Raw genomic sequence first — 23,836 nt, forward strand, 5'->3', positions numbered from 1 at the left:
TTACTACCTGAGCATTAATTCAGACAAAAGACTATGCATTCTCTTTCTGGGTAGCACACTAGACAGTGAAGAAACAGACTACAATACAATATATCAAATGGAACTGAAAGTTAGTAAGACTATAAATAAATGACAGAGGTGAGCTAAAGAGAATCTGTATTCCAAACTGGCCTTTTATTGCCTACTTTAGAAATTTCAGTATTAAGAGCCATTCTTCTGGATCTTCAAAGTCATTCATGATAAAGATTCCTTCAGGTTTGTTCATTTCTGAGATAGGAACTTTCTGTATAGACCAGGTGAGCCTCAAACCCTTAAGACCAGGATCTCCTCCTAAGTGTTGGGATTGCATGCATGTGCCAACACACCCAGCTGGTTAAAGATCTTTAATGATATGACTTAACTAGCTGGTCTTTTAAAGAAAATCTTGTGCACTGACTGGAGTCAGCAGAAAAGAAAGCAAGTCTCCATATTCTGAAACTTACACTACAGAAAGCATGGAATCAGGAATCAAAAGAATAGGATAAAATTGCTGTAAGTAAAAATGAAGCAGCAAAAAAAAAAAATTGAAAATGATGAGGGCACTCAGGATGAAAAATAAAACAAGCACATACATGTCAGAACTTAAGGCATGGGAGTGCAAAAATATCTGGCACCTATTAATATAAAACTAAGGAATATGAACCATTTTGACCAGATAATGAAGTACAAACTGAGGATTTTAAACTGACATTTAATCAGAAAATTGTTCCAAAAGTCTATTTTCTCAGAGAGGAAACCTAAGAGTCTAGGGTAAGTCACTCTAACTAGACAGCAACCAACACAGTACTGTAAGAGCTACTGGGAGAGGTAGAAAGAGTACCAAGAACTGAAAGAACTCAATCCCTAAAGCAGAGAACATTAACAATTATGGTTCATACTTATTACTACTAGTAATTGTTGTAATATTTAATTTACTTAATATTTAATTAATTCATATACTGATTAAATAATTATCCCTCGAGTGGACTGAAACAAGCAATGTAAGTGGAAGTTTCTGTCCTGCCAGCAACTCCCAAATACCCAGAGCCGCTTCCCAAATAATTGACTCTGAGGCTTAATATTACTTATAAATGCTCAGCTGGTTGTTCAGGTTTATTTACTAACTAGCTCTTTTACTTAAATTAACCCATAATTCTTTTCTACGTTTAGCCACGTGGCTTTGTACCTTTTCTCAGCATGACACTCTCATCTTGCTTCCTCTGTGTCTGATGACTCCTGACTTGGCCCTTCCTCTTCCCAGCATTCTTAGTTTGGTTACCCTGCCTATACTTCCTGACCAGCTACTGGCTAATCAGTGTTTTATTAAACCAATTCGAGTGACAAATCTTTACAGTATACAAGAGGGTTATTCCACAGCAGAGCAACTTGCAAAATATGTTTAAAATGATGACATGTGACATCTGTGATTATATTTCAAAAGACTATGACTTCCACCTTGCTATACTCTGATTTCTCAAAGCTTGAGTTCCTTGATGAAGCAAGGTCCCATTGTCAGCTGATCCTGACAATGACATCTTGAACCTAAGTGTGGAGCCTTTCCCAGGTGGGCCTTGGCTAACCTGAGTAAGAAACCTTATGAAAAACAATCTTGTATTAGAAGTCCAGTTAAGACAGTTCTGACTGATGAACCAAAAAATTTGAAATAATTGCTGTTTTAAGAGCTACGCTTTGATACTCAAGAGATAACTAATAAAAGAATTACATGAAATCCACATTTTTATTATGACACTACTCATAAATCTGCCTGTGGAAAAAAATCTCATCAAAAGCCAGAGTTCTATTAGTCTGAGAAGCCAGGGGATGCACTTCAGAGTTATTAACTTTAGTAGCAGAAAAGAGAAAAATCACAAAGAACAGAATGCCAAAATTTGCAGTACATAAACTCCTCAGACTCCTGTCCAATTCAAAAATTAATGACACGTGAGGGAAGATTTTTGAGGAGCCTGAAAAGGAAACAATAGTTTGAAAGTAAAAAGAGCAGATCAGACCTCTTATAGCTGCCAACTACAGTGCCATTTTAGAACTGCAGCCCTGCCAAGCCAGAAGGATTAGAAAACAGTATCAAAAGAGCTGTATCCCAGAGGAATGAAAAGTCACAGCTCAAGACTAAGGCTGTTTACTAGGCTTTTAAGGACATAACCAAGCAAAACCCCTAAGAGCTAAATCCAAGTCTCTGCAAGGTTAAAATTACTTCAAGAAAAGTTAACTGTGGAGCAAAACAAACTTTTAACACGAGAGAGTGTTAAGAGAATTCATCCAAATCATCATACATAATCCATTCAAACCATGAAAACAATTACTAGAAGTAAATATGAACCACAATGGCTATAAAGAACTAGAAAATGAACCCAGTATATAGGAAAATGGTTCCTAGGCAGTAGACAAGACGAGCCAAACATGACCATGCTCTCCAAGACCAAGGAAAAGTGTATGAGCCTTCTGGTTGCCAAGTTACTACCCAGGAGTAAGTCACAAGTTACAACAAGCAGAGAAGGACTACAGAGTCAAGACAACTGAAGTGCCTACAAGCTGTTTTAAGGAAGAATGTGAGTGACAAGAGCGTAGTAATAACATTCATACAACCTGAAAGGAGGTCCCACCTAGAATTTGCCTAATCACCATATAGAAAGCAACTGAAGAATGGTCTGGCAAAGAGCCAATAAAAAGCAATCCAACAATTCCCAATCATAGTGGCACATGGCTGGGAACAGTCTGAATTCCTGCCATTTAGAAACACCCTCATACAATACAGTCTACCTGGAAGAGTCCTGAGAAAAGTATAGTGGGGAAAACTTAGATCTAAACAAGCGGCAGTTAGCACCACTGTAACCAAAGCTGAAAAGGAAAACACAAAAGAAACTGATTCCAAAGTAATTGAACTGTAGGCCAAAATACATGCAGAATTAGTTAAAGCAATACAACAAAATCTAGACACAACAATGCTCTGACATCCAATTAAAATGTAACCAAGCATTCAGATATAGAAAGCATGATCTCTGATGAAGAAAAGAAACAAAAGCAAGAGATAACAGAACTAAAAAATAATACTGAAAAGACTACTAAAAATGAGCTCCACAAGAAAAAAAATGATCCTCACAAAATAAAAAAAAGAAGATATGGAACAAAAATAACACTCAAATATAATGCAGACACACAAAAAAGAAAAAAGTTTGAAATAAATATTGAATGAAATGGGATCAACTGACCAGCAGACTCAGACAGAGACACAAAGACCTGACACTCCAGCATACCCTTGCTCCCCACTTGTTTACAGAATTACTTCATGGACTCCTCTAAGTACCCTGTGACTGAGCAACACACTCTAAGGTTACAATGATTGCTGTCTCCCTCTCACACTTCAAGCAACACAGAAACTGACAATCTTAATACTTCTCTGGCTCAAATACTATTTCTAATTCTCTTATTGTCTCTTTTAACAATAATGAGAGCTTCTATCCTCCAGGTGTTTATTATCTTAGTGAAAGACCTGACAATGTAGGAACACTTCACTTCCTAGTCTCTAAGATTTCTTACTGATCTCCAATTCATAGGAGTTAATTTAGTAGCACCTATGGCCTCTTTATTAAAAAGAATTACTTATTAGCACCTATGGCCTCTTTATTTTAAAAGGAATTACTTAATAACACCTATGGCCTTTCTTTATGGATTTCCTTTTTCCTGTAAAGTTATTTACTGGCATTTGTTTAAAAAAAAAAACACTCAAATAATATTTTTAATAAAGAATGCCTGGATTCATAAAAGCAATTCTACTGCTCCTGGCAAAACTAAAAGAATTTAAAATTTTCTTAGGGGATTAAGGCTTACTATTTAAGGTAATACTGGAAATAACACTAATTTTTTTAACACAAGAATGCTAAAATATGATACTAAGATATTAAAAATACAATGACTTATAAATCTATTAGAATACTAAACTGAAATATAAAATAGCAAAATAGTTTTTTAAAAAGTAAATACTGGGCTTCAGTAAATTCAATTCAAGTCATATATACTGAAGGCCTAAGATTGATCATCTAAAAAATTCAAAGAAAAATTACACATCAGAAACAAAGTATACTAAGTTCATTCAATTTTTTAAAAGCCACTGATTCTGTTTATTTTATATTATGTATGAACAAGTGTTTATACATTTATTACATACTGGTTACATACCACTTGACTTAGATAAACTATAACACTGCCAAAGTGCAATGAATTGACTTTATTTTCAATAAATGTTACGACAAACAGGTTAAAAAAAATACTACTGACTTTACTTTCTTGTCACATATCTTTGTGAAGGCTGTTTTGTTTTGTTTCAGGGGATGGAGGCCAGAAGACAACTTTAGGTGTCCTTTCTCCTCAGGACCTGAGGCTCACTGTCAGGCTGGCTGCTGCTCAATGGAACCCAGGCATCTGCACATCTTTGCCTCCTCAGCTCTGCAATTAAAAGCCAGTACCACCATGCCATTTTATGCAAGTACTCATTGATGGCCATCTCTCCTGTCCTGTGTGAGTTGTTTTTAAATGGGAAGAAATGATGATCATGGTCTGCAAAAGGCATACTCTTTAACAATTAGATTATTCCACTAGCAAAGAAGTTCTTTTGACAATCAACATATGAAATTGATGCTGTATAAACATGTAATATGTTACTGATATAATACAGAAAAATACTTTCATAAACATTCTAACTCAGCTGTTTGCATAAAAATATTTTTGAAAATTGTAATTTAATAAATTACTTTAAAAAATTCTAAACCAGACATGTTCAATGAGAGAAAAGAAATTATAAGACCAAGATGAGGTTTATTTCTGGTTTCAAAACATAATAATCACAGTCTTCCTAGAAAAATAAAATGCTGTAAAAGTTCACTGTCCATAGCATCCTGAACTAACCTCTAACTCTGACTTCCATTTTAACATACCTCCATTCAGGAAGAGACTGTTCAAAACCATGTCTTTAACTGGGAACTCAAAAGAACCAATGAGAACAGTTAAGGGAATAGCTATTTCCTATTTCTCTCTGGAAATAGAAGTTCTTGACTGCTTTTTGTACAATAAAGAGCCCATTTCAAGATTAAAAAAGAAGAAAGTGTCAGGTCCAAAAGAAACTCAGGACAAATGGCCTACGGCGGCGCCATTAGCATACCAAGTGAATGCTGATTTTGAGCTGCAGTACTGTGGCTCACCTCGCCCCTACATTAAACAGCTCCAGCTCATGTGCCTCCCCACCCCCAGCTTTTTATTTCTATATAACATTCTACTTCTGCTTGGTGTTGAGAAGGGTCCACTGTGGCCTCCTAACTGCTGAGCTTACAGATGTGCAGCACCATGCCCAGAAAAAGACATTTCTTTAGTACCAGGTATTTGAGAGCAAATCCTATGGAAGCAAATCCTAAAGAGAGAAAACTTGTGAATTAACTGAACTTTGAGGACCACGTATAATACAAACACCAAACAATGTTTAGATAAAGACTACTGTACATTTCTAGAGAAAAATCAGCATTTCTTCTTCCAATAGCCTAAACTTCTGTCAACAAGGAGCTAAATGCAAAAATTAAATTCTGACTGAAGCTAATACTAAAGCATGTCACTCAACAGCTACTTTCCTATGGGAGACAGAATGAAGCATTTCCACCCACTGACTTTTTTTGAGACTATTTTAATAATTCAGGAGTGAATCATACTGTATATGCACATTACTTTAAAATATCTATATTGGATTTTCTAAATATATTAAGAAAAAATTAATTTTCTTTATTATTATAGTATTTTAGTTTCATGGATGTGCCCTTTGAATGCTGACTGCTCTTACACTCAGGTCCTTACGAACCTGTGCATCCTCCCCTTTCCCACAAATCTCTCTCATGCAGTCTTGTCTATTCGCTTTGTTTTGTGACCCACAAAGATTAGCCAGGGCCATCTGTGTGACCATGGGTTTGGAGCTGTCTACTGGAGCCTGGTGGGTGTTGACAGTACTGCTCTTGTGTGGGCCCAGTGTAGGAAACTGCAGTTGATGTGAATAGTTGTATCCAATGTAGGGAATGGCTTTTCGTAGCCCTTCACTCTATCATCTGGTTCTTACAGACTTTCTAGCCCCATTTCAGTGATGTTCACTGGGCCTTAAGAGGGGTAACAGATAGCCGGGCGGTGGTGGCGCACGCCTTTAATCCCAGCACTTGGGAGCAGAGCCAGGCGGATCTCTGTGAGTTCGAGGCCAGCCTGGTCTCCAAAGCGAGTTCCAGGAAAGGCGCAAAGCTACACAGAGAAACCCTGTCTCGAAAAACAAAACAAAACAAAAAAAAAAAGAGTGGTAACAGAGTGATTTGTTTAGGGCTGGGTCCACTTAAGTGGTTTATTTTCTACATCCTGGCAATCATGAGTCTCTGAGGTTCCTGTGGTGGTATCAATAAGAATGGCCCCCATACACCCAAAATGCTTGGTCACCAGGGAGTGGTACTATTTGAAAGGATTAGGAGGTATGGCTTTACTGGAGGAAATGTGTCACTGGGGGGTGGGCTTTGAGGTTTCAGAAGTCCATGCCAAGCCCAGGATCTCTCTCTTCCTACTGCTTAGGACCTAGAAGTAGAAATTTGAGCTACCACCATGCCTGCCTGCATGCTGTCATGCTAATCCTCTGAAACTTTAGGCAAGTCTCAATTAATGCTTTTCTAAGAGATTTTGTGGTCATAGTGTCTCTGCACAGCAATAGAACACTAAGACAGCGCCAATGCTCTCTGTAAGGAGACACTTCTCTGATTAGGGCTGGAAGTTGCTTAAGATAAAGTTAGTTTTTAAGTGTGTAGAGTCATATATAATATAATAAAACACATCAATTTTAACTAATATTTTTAAAGTCAAACAGAGAACACTATAACCCTGAGAGCTAAAGAACCTAAAAGTCAGGAAGTTTCCTGTATCATCTACTGTAAGACAATTCTTCAGTTAACAAAACACTGAACTCATCTTTGGTTATTCATAAGCAAACAGGCTGCCTATAACAAAATGAAAAACTTCTCTGAAGTTCCCAAATCCATTTTTTTATTTTGATATTTTAAAAACCTTATCAAATGGGCTCAAAGACATTATCTTTATAAATTTCTCAAAAAACTGCTAATGAATTAATATATTCCATATGGTTCAGAAATTTATTCCATTACTAAAAAGATGCTCCAAAATTTATTTCAAAAGGATGGAGAGTTGATTTCTTTTTACACATCTACGCTCCTTTTTCCTCCTATACCATTCTTTTAAGTTTTCCTTTGTTTCAGTATAATTTAGTTTATTTACTACATAAGACTGAAATGAAATCTATCAAACTGTCAATAGCAATGCATGCATTATAGGTCTCTTTTCTGCCTGTCTGTATTAGATTGTTTGTTATTGTTGTTTCTGAGACTATGTTGCTCAGGATGGAACCCAAACCTTGGGCTCCTGTAATCATCCTGGAATGGGCTTCCTGGGTGCTGCACACCACTATACCCAGCTGCTACACTTTATTTTTAATGAACATATAAGTACTTTCAAAAATGGGGTGGGGAACTAATTTCCTATGGCGTGTTCTTTCACAAAACTGTAATGTAACAATTGTCTGTGGTAATCAGGTGGAAAGTGGTACAAATTTGAATAAACATTTTTCAGACAAAGAGAAGGTCAGAATAGTAAAGTTGATATAGCAATATACAGCTGATATAAAATATAACTAGAAAGATACTTAAAACACAGGTGCTAAGGTAACTTAAAAATTAGGCAAATCTCTTTTAAATTCATTTTTCTCTCATGAGAAAGCAGATTTCAGTTATCTGAGAAAGGTCTAATTGCATGTTTTAAAACTCACTTAAGTCAATAAAATAGTCAAGGTGAGAAATTTCTAATATGGAAAGCACTCAACAAAATTACTTAGCTAACAAGTACTACAAATAGCAGCCCAGATCCTCTCACCAATTTCGGCAGGAAGCTGTTTGATTTTGTTCTCTCGGATGCTGAGCATGCTGAGCTTCGGTAGGTTTTTGATGTCCTTTTCCACAGTAGTTATCCGATTAAAGCGAAGGTATAGAGTGGTGAGAGAATCGAGCCTATAGACCACTGAAGGAATTTCTCTCAGTTTATTATGCCGTAAATCAAGCATCCGCAGCTTCCTCAAGTTATCAAGAGAGTCAGGCAAACTAGTGAGTGAGTTCTCACTGAGAGCCAGTGTCATGAGATTTACTAGACAGCCCACCTCCGCTGGAAGGGACTGCAATTTGTTACTGTATAAATAAAGTTCTGTTAGTTGAGTCAACTCTTTGATTGACGGTGGCAGTATATGTATAGACCTCTTGGATAAGTCCAAGCGCATCGAGTTCTCCTCCCGGCATTTGTTAAGCTCCTTAATTACCTCCGCATTGCTGGATTTTTTTCTAGTCCCAGGTGCTGGATTTGGCCGTTTGATCGTATTGTCGACTGAAAAAGCCACCCCTGGTTGGGCAGCACTGGAATCCTTCTTTCCATCTTTGGCATCTTTCCCTTTGGTTTTAGGTTCTTTTTCTTTGCTTTCTTTCCCAAAACCTCCAGAAGCTTTTGCCTCTTTTTCTCTTTCCTTGGCAGATGGCACTTTGGGATCTTTCTCTTTAGAGTCTTTTTCTTTGCCTAAACTACTACTCATGGTGACTCAAGCTTAAACAAAACACTACATGAACTCCTTTTATCTGCCAGCAATCCAGATCAAAGATGAAGAGACAAAGATCCTGTACAGTTAAAAGAGTGTTGGCATGAAGACGTAATCAGCTTGGAGTTGCATCCATCTGTTACATGTTGGCTCTAAAAGCACTATGCCCATTTCTGATAACTCAGTCCAATTGGTAAAACGGTGCTGATCAGTCAGTGATTCATTAAAATTCCTGAAACACAACACAGCAGTAAATTACCTTAGGTTATAATTTACATTATGGAAATTCTCTCCAAGCAATCACTGTGGAATTTCCCAGTTTCCTTAGTCCCCTCTATCAGGAAACATTTATTGCAAATGACAAAAGCTAGCAGAACACATAAGACCTCCCTTCACAGAACTTACATATACTAAATGAGTTATACATAGAAAGTACTTAATTATTAGCTATTGTAATCTAGCCTACTTTTGAGCTCTCAAAACTTTGTTTCATAGTTAACTTGGATTCTTTTTTTTTTTTTAACCTGAGACTGTAACAGTCCTATTAGGAATAAATTGTTATCCCCAATTAAACAGACACAGAAGCACAGAAATACCTTTTGTTTTTAGTATTTTAACTAACTAGCTCATTAATCTTTGGAGTACTGACAGAATCTAGAACAAATTAGGTAGCACATATCCATCACCTGTACTTAACAAATACACTGACTCTGCTATATCTATACTACTAACCAAATGGTTTTAGACAACAGTAAAGACCTCAAAGCTGACATAGACTAAGGAGTGGTAAAGAAAAGTACAAAACAAATGAAGTGAGATTTGTAAGGGGAAAAGGTACATAGTCCAGGAGGAAGAGTTATAATAAGCATATTAGTTGATTCTGATGCATGGAGATATAAGGGCTACCTTTGGAAATAGTGACAAAAAGTCATCTCCACTGCTATCTATATTTTAGAAACTGAAAACGAAAGATTAATGGCACAAAATTCTTTTAGGTATAAAAGGGGACTGGGGAGATAGCTCAGTTTGTAATGTGCTTGTCAAACAATTATACACACATGAGTTTAATCCAGCAACCATGTCAAAAGGCAGGCATGATGGTGTATACTTATAATCGCAGTGCTGGACAAGGAACCTCTAAGACTTGTTAGTCAGACAGCATAACCTAATAAGTCTGGGAAGAGTAGAGGAAGGGGAAACCATACCAGGATATATTATGTGAGAAAAAAAATCTATATCCAAGAAAAGTAAAAACAAAATATCCCAGGTAGCAAAACAAAACAAAAAAAACCCACTAAAGACAAGTTGGCTTAAATAAAATCAAATGGATTTTAGTGGGCATCAGTTTCCTTTTGTATTGTAACACTGAGATGGACTATTTACAGGATATTGACACTTATTCCTGGATGTTATTAAAAATGAATTTTAAAAAATACATCTTTAGCCGGGCGGTGGTGGCGCACGCCTTTAATCCCAGCACTCGGGAGGCAGAGCCAGGCGGATCTCTGTGAGTTCGAGGCCAGCCTGGACTACCAAGTGAGTTCCAGGAAAGGCGCAAAGCTACAGAGAAACCCTGTCTCGAAAAACAAAAAAACAAAAAAAAAAAAAAAAAAAAAAAAAAAAAATACATCTTTAGAAGGGGGCAAAAGGAGTGGATGGGGGTGAAGAGAATGAATAGGACTGAAGAACATTACATATATGTATATGACTCTCATAATGAAACCCATTACTTTGCACACTAAATATAAGCTAATAAAAAGGGGAAATCTATCATTGGGACCAGTGTGGTAACATACACCTGCTATGCCAGCACTTGAGAGGCCAAGGCAGGACCATGAATACATATAGGGGAATATTGTTTAAAGACAACAACAAAAAATTAGTCAGTATAAAAACTATAAAGATCATAATATTTTTAAAGGTCAGTAGGCCATGTGTACTAAACATTTTCTTTTGCCTTAACTGCAGACATAAAAGCTTTAAATATTATATCTTGAATTACAATGGACACATTAGGCTCCAGACAAGAATGTTCATTACTCCTTACTTCTAATTATCACAACCTAAAACTGTGGATAAAATTCATAAGAAAACAAGAAAAAGACTCTGAAAAGTACAGACAAGGTGGCAGACTAAGGACCATAAGACTCTAGGAACTACCTAGTAGGTAGTTCCCTGAGATTTTCCTGTTGTTTTGCTTTCTTTTCTTTTGCTGTTTGTTTTGCCTCCTTTATATCCTAGCCTGGCCAACAACCAATGGACACTAACAAGCAGCAATAAAGAAATGTTCCAAGAACAGTTTTTTTCTAGTCAAAGGACTGTGGAGAGGGGGGCATTGTAGGATGGTACTGGTGTGACTATATTTTAACACAAAATAAGTCATTTCTCAGCACCCCTTCACTGCCACTGGAGCCACAAAAACTGAAATGAAAGCCTGTCAATCATTCCAACTTTGTACTAGCTTCAAGAAAAGATGCATACATCCCCCTTCACATTAGCCCAGCAGCTAAGGAGTATGAAGAAGAGCCTGCTGACTCTTCTATCCTGCACTGAGTTAATTACAGGTCAAAGTGGTGCCCTCTCCCTGTCCCTCCTGTTTCTCCTCACGCAAAGCTGTATGATGAGGAAGAGCTCTGTTGATGATCTCTTGCCCTGCACCAAACAAGTGTTAGTGAATAAACGATATATCGTCTCCCAGCAGAAGAGAATATTAAGCAGAGGAGCAGACTACAGAAAGAGATTATTTCAATATGTTTAGTATTCCCAGACATAACTCCTGTGAAATCAAAACAAGTGCTCTGAGGACCTAACTGTTACACAGGATACTTACTGCTTATCTGTATATGAGGTTAGTATTAGGAAGGACAGAAGCAGGGCAGAGCAGAGTACAACTGAAAAGGCTCAGAAAACTAAGTGAACTAATGGCCACAATAGGGGCCAAGACATTTGTTTGGAACCAATTCTCTGAGAAAACTGAAGACATATAGAAACCAGTTTCTCAAGATGTTTATGACACAATCTAAAATTATTCATTATACCAAGAACTAAGAAAATACTGACTCTAAAGAGAAAAGATGATCAGTAGATAGATATCAAAAGATCCTGTTGAATAATCTGATAAGAATAAAATACTTCAGGAAAATAAAAAGGCTCCAACAAATAATTATGCACACTCTTGAAAGCAAACATTTAAAACGTTTCAGAACAAAAGATACAAGGAAATAATCAGAAAAATTTACAACTAAAAATCATAATAAACAAAAACTGTAAAACTCACTGGACTGGTCAATATAAGAAAAGTTCGCCGGGCGGTGGTGGCGCACGCCTTTAATCCCAGCACTCGGGAGGCAGAGCCAGGTGGATCTCTGTGAGTTCAAGGCCAGCCTGGACTACCAAGTGAGTTCCAGGAAAGGCGCAAAGCTACACAGAGAAACCCTGTCTCGAAAAACCAAAAAAAAAAAAAACCAAAAAAAAAAAAAAAAGAAAAGAAAAGTTCAGTAAAATCACGACATAGGTTTCTAAAACTCAACACTTACTATATCCTGGCCCCCAACTTGAGCCAACATCCTGGCTCAACCATAGGCCACATCTGCCTGAAGACCAAGCAGGCTGCTTGCTGACCCTCTCCACTCTTCTGTTATCCCAAATCTAATCCTCAGGGTCATCCCAAGCACTGCAAGAGACCATCTCCCCCTGGCCTCCCCTTCCCCGAGCCTCCAACATTAACAAGCATTCCGGATGAACAAACAAGCAGCACAAGCCAGTAAAACAGGCAACACACTCTGAAAATCTAGAGAGGAAACGGAAACCAAGGAACAACACCTACCCAACAAAGACAAATCCAGAAATCAGCACCTCCTAGACCTATAATCACCCCAAACCCAGATGCCCAGATACCAGCATAAGAACATAACAACAGTCAGGGCAATATGACTCCACCAGCGTCCAGCTATGCTAACACAGTAGGCCCTGAATATCCCAACAGAGCTGAAGTACAAGAAAAAGACCTTAAAACCTAGCGGTCCTAAAGAGGAAACAATAAATTCCTTAAAGAAAGTCAAGAAAAAACAAACAGTTGAAGGAAAAAGAATAAAACTGTTCATGACTGAAAATGGAAATGCAAGCAATAGAAAAAACACAAATTGAGGTTATTATGGAAATGAAAAATTTAGGCATGTGAACAGGAACTACAGAGCCAAGTTTCACCAACATACAAAAGATGGAAGACAGAATCTCAGGTATTGAAGATACGATAAATCCAAAAAGTCCCTAACACAAACATCCAGGAAATCTGGGACACCATGAGAAGACCAAACCTATGAATAGTAGGGAGAGAAGAAGAATCCCAGCTCAAAGGCCCTAAAATATTTCAACAAAGTCATAGAAGAAAAATTTCCCCAACCTAAAGAAGGACATACCACAGAGATTGGACCAGAAAAGAAAGACCCCTCCCCACATAATAATCAAAACACTAAACATACAGAACAAAGTAAAAATACTAAAGGCTGCAAGAGAAAAAGATCAAGTAAAAATATAAAGGCAGACCTTTTAGAATTACACCCAACATCTCAATGGACACTCTAAAAGCCAAAAGAACTTGGACAGATGTGTTATAGACTCAAAGAGATCACAGGTGCCAGCCCAAATTACTATAGCCAGCAAAACTTTCAATCACCACAGATGAATAAGATATTAATCAATATCTATCTACAAATTCAATCCTATAGATGGTACTAGGAGGAAAAATCCAAATCAAGGTTAACTACACCTATGAAAGCAATCTAATACCAGCAAAACTAAAAAGAAAGCAAAGCCCCAATGCACATACATACCAACAACAAGGATGACGACAATAAAATAACAGGAATTAACAATCATTGGTCATTATTATCTCTCAATATCAATGGTCTCAATTCCTCAACAAAGAGACAGATTAACAGATGGAAACAAAACAGGATCCATCTTTCTGCTGCATACGAGAAACATCAAGGATAGACATCACCTAAGAAGCAATCTGGTGTAACTGTGGTAATATCTAACAAAACAGACTTCGAACCAAAATTAATCAAAAGAGATGGGGAAGAACACTACATATACATCAAAAGAAAAATACACCAAGATGACATTTCAATTCTTAACATCTATGTCCCAAATACATGGGCACTCACTTTTGTAAAAGAAACACTGCTACAGACTAAATCACTTACTAATCGTCACACACTAATGGGGGGACTTCAATACCCAACTCTTATCAATGGACAAGTCATCTAGAAAAAAGCTAAACAGAAATGCTAGAGAGCTAACAGATGTTATAAACCAAATGGACCTAACATTTCATAGAACATTCCACTCAAACACAAAAGAATATACCTTCTTCTCAGCACCTCATGAAACCTTCTCCAAAACTCAACACATACTCAGACAAAGCAAGTCACAAGAGATGCAAAAAAAATTGAAATAACTCCCTGCGTCCTATCAGACCACCATGGATTAAAGCTGGATATCAACAACAACGGAAAGCTTACAAACTCATGGAAACTAAACAACTCTCTACTGAAGGAAATACAGGCCAAGACAAAAACAAAAAGAAATTAAAGTCACTCTAGAATTCAATGAAAATAAATATACAGCATACCCAAAATGATGGAACACAATGAGAACAAGGCTAAGAGGAAAGTTCATAGCACTAAGTGCTATAAAAAAAAAAAAAATTGGAGAGATCTCATATTAGCAATTTAACAGCACATCTGAAAGCTCTAGAACAAAAAGAAGCAAACTCACCCAGGAGGAGTAAATGATAGGAATTAATCAAACTAAGGGCTGAAATCAATAAAATCGGGAACAATACAAAGAATCAATGAAACAAAGAGTTGGATGTTTGAGGAAATCAACAAGATAGACAAACCCTTATCCAAACTAACTAAAAGGCAGAGAGAGAATGTCCAAATTAACAAAATCAGAAATGAAAAGAGGACATAACAGATATTAAGGAAATCCAGAGATTCATAAAGACATAATTTAAAAACCTGTACTCCACCAAATTGAAAACTCTAAAAGAAATGGTTAATTTTCTTGATAGGTAACACTTACCTGTGGTGGTACTGTGTTCCCCAAAATATTGTGCACCCTAATAAACTTATCTGGGGTCAGAGACAGAACAGCTACTAGATACAAAGGCTAGAAAATGGTGGCACTCACACCTTTAATCCTAGCACTCCAGAAGTAGAAATCCCTCTGGATCTCTGTGAGTTTAAGGCCACATTGGAAACGGCCAGGCATGGTGACACACGCCTTTAATCCCAGAAAGGGAGCCTTTAATCCCAGGGAGTGGTGGTAGAAGGCAGAAAGGTATATAAGGCGTGAGGACCAGAACCCAGAAGCATTTGGCTGGTTAAGCTTTCAGGCTTCTAGCAGCACAGTTCAGCTGAGAGCCATTCGGATAAGAGGACACAGAGGCTTCCAGTCTGAGGAAACAAGACCAGCTGAGAAGTTGGCCAGGTGAGGTTAGCTGTGGCTTGTTCTGTCTCTCTGACCATCCAGCATTTCACCCCAATAACTGGTCCCAGGTTTGATTTTATTAATAAGACTCTAAGATTCATGCTACACTTACCAAAGGTAAATCAAGATGAAACAAGCCATTTAAATAGATCTATAATCCCTAGTGAAATAAAAGAAGTTATTGAGCCGGGCGGTGGTGGCGCATGCCTTTAATCCCAGCACTCGGGAGGCAGAGCCAGGCGGATCTCTGTGAGTTCGAGGCCAGCCTGGGCTACCAAGTGAGTTCCAGGAAAGGCGCAAAGCTACACGGAGAAACCCTGTCTCGAAAAACCAAAAAAAAAAAAAAAAAGAAGTTATTGAAAGTCTACCAAAAAAAAAAAAAAAAGCCCAGGGTCAGATGGTTTTAGTCAAGAATTCTATATTTTCAAAGAGTTAACTCCAATACTCCTCAAATAGAAACAGAAGGAACATTGCCCAATTCATTTTATGAGGTCACAGTTACCCTGATACCCAAAGCACACAAATAAAGAAAATTACAGAGCAATTTCCCTCATGAACATAGATACAAAAATACTCAAAAAATACTTGCAAACCGAATCCAACAACACAGAAAAAAGATCATCAACCATGATCAAGTAAGCTTCATCCCAGAGATGCAGAGACAGTTCAACATAATGAAAATCAGTAAATGTAATCCACCATACAAACAACAACAACAAAAAAATGATCATCTCATTAGACACTGAAAAAGCCTTTGACAAAATCAACATCCTTTCATGATAAAAGTCCTGGAGAGATTAGGGATACAAGAGACATACTAAACACACAGCAAGCCTATAGTCAACATCAAATTAAATGGAGAGAAACTCAAAGCAATTCCACTAAAATGAAGAACAAGACAAGACTGTCCATTCTCTCCATGTCTACTCAATATAGTACCTGAAATCTTAGCTAGAACAATAAGACAATTGAAGGAAATCAAGTCTATACAAATTGGAAAGGAAAAAGTCAAAGTATCTTTATTTGCATATGATATGATACTATACATAAGTGACCCTAAAAATTCCACTAGGGAACTCCTACAGCTAATAAACACTTTCAGCAAAGTGGCTGGATACAAGATTAACTCAAAAAAATCAGTAGCTCTCCGTTATACAAATGACAAACAGATTAAGAAAGAAAACAGGGAAACAACACCCTTCACAGTAGCCTCAAACAATCTTAGGGTAACTCTAACCAAGCATGTGAAAGGTTTGTATGATTAAAAAACCTCATGTCTTTGAAGAAAGATACTGAGGAAAATATCAGAAGATAGAAAGATCTCCCAAGCTCATGGATCAATAGGATCAACAAAATTAAAACAGCCACCCTAACAAAAGCAATCTACAGATTCAATGCAATCCCCATCAAAATTCCAACACAATTTTTCTCAGAGCTTGAAAGAGCAATTCTCAGCTTCATATGGAAAAACAAAAACAGCCAGGATAGCTAAAACAATCCTGAACAAAACAAAACAAACAAACAAACTGCTGCAGGCCTCACCATTCCTGATTTCAAGTTGTACTACAGAGCTATAGTAAACAAAAAACAAACAAACAAATGCATGATACTGGCATTAAAACAGGGAAAGAGAAACCTGGAGACCAAACCAGCCACAAAATCCTCGAACTACAATCTGTCCTGCATGCAAGATGTGTTGGGGCATTGGTGGGGCAGAACTTGTGGGAGTGGCCAACCAACGTCTGATTCAACTTGAAGCCCACTCCACCAGAAAGAGCCCATGCCCTACACTGCCTGGATGGCCAGGAACCAGAGACTGAATAGCCCAGAGCCCTAGGGCAGAACCAAACACAACTGGAAAAAAATAATGAAATGATTCCTAATGATAGTCTGCTAGAGAGGCTTCCTCCAGCAGCTTTAGGAGTAGGTGCACAGACCCACAGCCAGCCATTATGCGGAGAGTCTAAACTGGAGGTCTCCATTGGGTCCCTCCACTCAGAGATCAGGAAGCCCCACAGAAGAGGAGGTGGGGGTGGGGCGCGGATAACATCAGGAGAACATGTTCACTGAATCAACTAAGCAGGGCTCACATGAGCTCACAGAGAAACTGAAGAAGCAAGCACCAGGCCTGTAAGGGTCTGCACCAGGTCCTCTGAGTATGTTATGGCTGTTAGCTTGGTGTTTTAGCTTGGTGTTTTGGGGGACTCCTAACAGTGGGAACAGGTGTGTCTCTGACTCTTTTGCCACTCTTGACACTCTTTTGCTCCTATTGGGTTCCTTTGTCCAGACTCAATATGAGATCTTTGCCTTGTCTTATTGTATCTTGTTTTGTAGCATTTGGCTATTGTCTCTTGATATCCTGCTCTTTTCTGAAGAGGAAACAGAGGGAGAGTAAGTCAAGGGGAGAGGTGAGAGGAAGAGAGCTGGGAGGAGTGGAGGGAGGAGAAACTGTGGTCGGGAAATATTGTATAAGAATCTACTCTCAGTAAAAAATTATTAATTTTTTAAAAAAGAAATGAAAGACCAATGGAGAAGGTAAAAGAAAATAGATAAATAAAATGTAATGTTTCTCTTCTTCAATGTTTTACTTTTGAAAGCAAAGATGGCTGTCAACACAAACAGTTAACAGTCAAGATGGCAATATCATAAAATGAAAAGAAAGAGACTTCAACTATGCTAAGAACATTCTCCTTGCAACGGTAAAATTTTGATACAAGTGAGAGTGATAAAAATTTAAGAACAAGCCGGGCGGTGGTGGCGCACGCCTTTAATCCCAGCACTCGGGAGGCAGAGCCAGGCGGATCTCTGTGAGTTCAAGGCCAGCCTGGACTACCAAGTGAGTTCCAGGAAAGGCGCAAAGCTACACAGAGAAACCCTGTCTCGAAAAACCAAAAAAAAAACAAAAAACAAAAAAAAATTTAAGAACAAGCCAGGCGGTGGTGGCGCACGCCTTTAATCCCAGCACTCGGGAGGCAGAGCCAGGTGGATCTCTGTGAGTTCGAGGCCAGCCTGGGCTACCAAGTGAGTTCCAGGAAAGGCGCAAAGCTACACAGAGAAACCCTGTCTCGAAAAACCAAAAAAAAAAAAAAAATTTAAGAACAGATACTGTAAGACATAAATTAATCACAAGGAGGAAGAGACAATATAAGGATATATACAATCACTACAGATAAAATGAAATCCTTAAGATAATGTTCAGGTAATTGTGGAGGCCCACAGAGGCTATCTAGTGAGAAATTACTTAAGGTCAGAAAATCTGAGTTTGCTTTACCCAGCAGGGCTACATAAGGAGATGACTTGGCCATGGGTATGTTTACCAGGTGTTTGGAAGGGGCTACACTTGGCTCTACAGTGTGCTTTGATCTTGCAAGGGGGAGGTCTTTTGTCTCTCCCCTTAGCATATTATAAAAAGCCCTTTTGAATACACGAAGGGGCTGCTGGGTATTGACTCAGGCCCACCCAAAGCTATTCTGTGTCTCTATCTTTCTCCTCATCTTCTAGGTCTATCTTTCCACCTAATATTTTCTCATTCCTCTCTCCTCCACCCAAAAACCCTTCAAAAGGTGGGAGCTGGTCTCCCAGCAGACTCACAGAGGTAATCAACAGAGCAGCAGAGAATACAAAGATTATAAGCCAGCACATTTAAATCCAAGCACAACAATGTTAAATCTAAACAGTTCCCACATAGTAATATACAATTAAAAAGACAGAATGATTTTAAGTACCATAAATAATCTATAAAAAAGTCAATAAAGACACAAGGGGCAGTTATAAATTGGATTTAGGGCTGACTCCAGATGAACCTCATGCCTGGTACTGGAAACTGGGCCAGGAAGCTGGGGCTGAATCAGTCACAGAAGATTATGGACTACTAAATGAACACAGAAGCAAACTGTCTACTAAATATGATTATTGTTATACCCAAAGATTGGTGCAGCTCTCAACCCTCATAACTCTCTTTACAAAAGATGGTGGTTAGTATAGTCACAACTAGTCACCATGAACAGAATAAATGACAGCAGAGTACCCAACTCTAAATGAGACATCTCTATCATGCTTCCTCCCTGCTGGACTCAGGGAAGATCAAAGACGAGAGGGTACAAATTGAGCCAGCAGTTGGAGGAGGGACTGTTGTGAAACAGCATTTTCTAGGCCTGACAAGGCCACTGTACAGGTGAACTCACAGTGGCTATGGCTGCCTCCACAAGACCAGCATAAGATCAAGCCAGTATGAGCAGGGAAGGGCTCAGAAATTCCCACCCCTAGCTGGAAGCTATTGATAGTTGATAGCTGGGGAAGGTAGAGGCAGTTTTCTTAACAGGTGTGCCTCCTGGTAGGCTGCCCATGCTCTAGAGGATGTCAATACACCAGTGTGCATATAAGCAGCACTAACTGGACTGTGGGTTAAAGGAAAAAAAAAAAGAACTGGAGTGGAGAAGGGACACGTGTATGAAATTCTCAAAGAATAAAAATATGTTATAAAAAAAAAACCTATGGGAAAAGATAGCATGTAAATATCAATCAACAAAATCTAGAATTAACCAATCAATATCAAAGTAGTATTACCAGGGACAGAAAGAGAGCTGATATAAAAATAGTCAAGTCTCTAAGAAAATAATACATCACTAAATGCATGTTGTCAAAACTATAGAGCTTCAAAATATGCTAAGTATTTTCATCTGAAAAGAAGAAAGACCTGAGCTGGGGAGATGGCTCAGTTGGTAAGGTATCTGCTGCACAGCATTAGAACTGGAATTCAGGTCCACAGCACTCACATAAAAGCTGGCAATGACAGCATCCATCTGTGATCCTGGGGCTGGGGTGGAGATCCTGGGGGCTTGCTACTCAACTAGTCTGACTAAAGGATCCAGGTTCAGTAAGAGACCTTGTCTCAAAAGTTGGTGTGGAGAACAACTGAGGAAGAATCTGATTACTGACCTCTAGCCCACAAAACACAACACACACACACCAAAAAAGTAAAATAAATACACACCCACAAAACACACACACACACACACACACACACACACACACACACACACACCCCTATGGGGGAATTACCTCACTATAGAATAACCAACAGTAACTAGATGAATAGAAAATAAAAGTAAAATACACATGTATTTCCAGGGTCCATGCAATATATAACAAAATAGATTTTATCCTAAAACATAAAGAAACTTTAAATTTTAAAGAAGTGAAATCATATAGTGTATGTTCTCTGACAATAAGAAATAAAACTAAAAAGCAGAAGCAGAAAAGATAATAAAATTCTTCAAACTTATGAAAATGAACACACTGCTAAATAATCCTTGGGCCAAGAAGGAAGTTAACAAGGAAAATTATTCATTAAGCAGAATGAAATTGAAAAATATCAAAATCTATAGGATGTAAGCAGCATCTTAGTGGGAAATATTCAAACCTGAATGATAATATTAGACTATATAATCCAATAATTTAAATTCCCACATCCAGATACTTGGGAAAGTAAATGAAATCAAAAGAAAGTAGAAAGAAATAGGCAAAAAGAAACCCATGAAATCAAAGCGAAAAAAGCAGAAACTCAATTTTTAAAAATTCATAAAACTGATAAACATTTATCAACTCTGACAAAGACAAAAACAGGCAAATGGGAGAAATCACTGAAGAGCCCATATTACAGGGACAACAGAACACTTGAAGACAATTTTGTAATGATGTACAACAGATAAAAATGGGCTAAACCCTTTGAAATCACATACTATAAAAACTCAAGATTAATTATATCTGAATAATTATCAATTAAAAAGAAATTGAAAGCAGTTTTAACCCTTCCAAAAGAGGAAACCGTCAGCCACAGATGTGCCAATGAATTGTGAGAAACATCCAAATAAGAGTATCAGTTCAGGAGCATGCCCTAAGGTGATGGTTCCCACTCATGATATCCCAATAAAAAGTTCAAAAAATTAAAAAAGAATATCAATTCTACATAATCTCCTCCAAGGAATAATCATTTTGAGGACAAAGTACCCTATATCAAAACTAGACAAATGAGTTAAGCACAAGCAGCTATACAGGTCAATAATCTTCATGAACAGCAATACAAAAATCTTCAAGAACATGGTTGAAAATTAATTCCTCTTACTACACTTGTTCTACAGAGTTGTCAAAGTCCTAGCTAGGCAAAAAGAAAGGGGGAGGGAAAAAGGAGAGGGAGCAGGATCACACATACAGAGCAAATATACTTTCGTTTGCAGACATGATTGTCTGTATGACACCGAACGGAATCCAAAACTTCCTTTAAACTACTAAATGAGTCCACCTCAGTCCTAGAACAAATTAGAAACAAAAAAATTTACACCAAAATTTAAAACATAATTTCATTTGCATTAGCTCCAAAAATAAAATACTTGTGTATAGTCAATCACATGCACACAAAACCTGTATGCTTATAACTACAGAATACTAGCATAAGCAGGAATGAACAAGTTAAACCCCTGTCTCAAACAAGGTGGAAGGTGAGGACCGACAGAGGCTGACCTCTGGCCCCCATGCATGCTGTGACAAGTGCTGTGGATATCTGCATGCTGTGAATGTGTTGCTATGATTGATTGATAAATAAAACACTGATTAGCCAGTAGCCAGGCAGAAAGTACAGGCGGGACAAAGAGAGGAGAATTCTGGGAAGTGGGCAGGCTGAGTCGGGAGATGCCAGCTTGCCATCCAGGGAGCAGCATGTAACAGGCACACAGGTAAAGCCACAGAACACTTGGCAACATATATATTAACAGAAATGGGCTGAGTTTAAGTGTAAGAGCTAGTCAGTGGTAGGCCTGAGCCAACGGCCAAGCAGTTTTAATTAATATAAGCGTCTGAGTGATTATTTTATAAGTGTGCTGCAGGATTGCAGGGGCTTGGCGGACCCAGAGAGAAACTTTCCAGCTACCGACAAGTATCACACACACACACACACACACACACACACACACACACACACACACACACACGTACATGTGCACGTGCTGGGGACAGAGCTCAGAGACAGAGCCATTATCTAGCATCTGTGAGTCCCTAGGGAGCACAAAATAAAAGGCAAGAAGACCAACTAAACTCAGTAAATTCAGCACTTTTTTCTTCATCTACAAACTTCCTTATCTGGAAACTCTTAGGATTATCTCCTTCTTTTATAAACTTTATACACAGCTTCAAGCACTACTGCTGAACTATTTCACTACAATTAATCTAGCAGTTATTAGTTTCAAATGAAAAAGTAAAAGAAAGGGGGAGGGAGCACTACTCTGTGGTAGAGAGTACTCACCTAGCATTCATAAGGCCCTGGGTTCAATCCTAGTACTGCAAAAAATGAAATAGGTATTTTTAAAACCCTAAATCACATATTTTACATAAAATTTAACTCAAAATGAATCAAAGACCTGATGTAAAAAAGTGTTAAAACTTTTAGAAGAAAACTTAGAAAAAAAATTACTTAAGAGATGGGGCTGGGCAGAGTCAAGCAAAAGACGACACCAAGTAAAATCCTAGGGAAAGAATATGCCAGCCAAGTTCCTCCCATGTGGGAAGCATTATGTAAATACTGATTTAAAACAATCCTGTTTCCTACTTTCAAGGTGCTTATATTTATGTAGGGGGATAAATCATCAAAGAACTTTCCACAATGAGAAAACACATTAAGGGCAGAAAGATCCAAGAACACTAAGAAGAGCTAAACAGAGAAGACTGTTTCCCAGTTGTGACTAAGGGAGAAAGGGAACATTATAGTTAAGGATTTTTATATTATGCTAAGTTCTGAGGGTTTACTATGTTATGATACAAAATCGTTTTCCCCAATTTCCCTGTGCTCCATGTATTTTATTCCTTTCTCTTTCTCTTCATGAGCCCCAGCAAGGATATTTCAAATTCCTAAACCATGCATACTAAAACCATGCATACATGTCACACACTAAAACTATGGTTCTTTTATACAAAAAAAAAAAAAATTGTTTGGAGTTGTTGTACGTTACAGATGAAACTTGGTTGGCGGCAAGTTTCACAAATTGTGATTAACCTACTGAATGAATAAACCTGAAGCACAGTGTTGAAAGAACTGCAAGTTATCCACTAAACTGCCAAAAAACTGATTAAATTGTCTATCATCTTGGAAATATATCAACAGAAAATGGCAAAGTCTATATTTTAAACCAAATACAGACATTAAGTATGTGTTAGAGCCACTTTGGGAAGTGCCTATTCTTTAAAAAAAAAAAAAATTAAGTTAAACTCTTGTTATATTACTCTGATATACCTCTAGTTTTCAGGGTAACCTCTTCTTATGCCACCCCCTAACTTCTAAAGCCACTGTTTCAACTTTCTTTTAAAAAGCACTAGGTACTTTTTGGTTTGTCTTTTTATGATGTCAAGGACCAAATCTAGAAGGTTTCCCACATGCTAGACACTCTACCATTGAACTACCTACATTCTCAGCCCCCAAAGTTGTTACAAACATCTATTAAAGTACACATAAAATATGAAATTATAATGTATATTATATCAAGGCGTCCTTCCTCTCCTTTACCTCAAAGCACTTTTCTCCAAATATAACGATATACATATTAAATTTGAATTTTACTCATTTCACTCCTGGTACATTCCTCCTTCAAACTAGGATCCACT

General features: G+C 37.8%; 1 protein-coding gene across 3 annotated transcripts in view; it reads right to left on the reverse strand.

The window, feature by feature from the left end:
* Positions 1 to 23,836, reverse strand: part of Shoc2 (SHOC2 leucine rich repeat scaffold protein) — an 88,524-nt gene that overhangs the window by 36,504 nt on the left and 28,184 nt on the right. For all 3 annotated transcript variants that reach the window (XM_052712485.1, XM_052712483.1, XM_052712484.1), the window contains exon 2: positions 7,984 to 8,921. In XM_052712485.1, the coding sequence (XP_052568445.1) occupies positions 7,984 to 8,686 (703 nt within the window). In that variant the 5' untranslated portion in view covers positions 8,687 to 8,921. The remainder of the gene's footprint in view (positions 1 to 7,983; positions 8,922 to 23,836) is intronic.

This window comes from Peromyscus californicus, unplaced genomic scaffold (assembly GCF_007827085.1).
Source record: "Peromyscus californicus insignis strain IS unplaced genomic scaffold, ASM782708v3 Scaffold_4__1_contigs__length_199733344, whole genome shotgun sequence".
In the NCBI taxonomy this organism is placed as follows: Eukaryota; Metazoa; Chordata; class Mammalia; order Rodentia; family Cricetidae; genus Peromyscus; species Peromyscus californicus.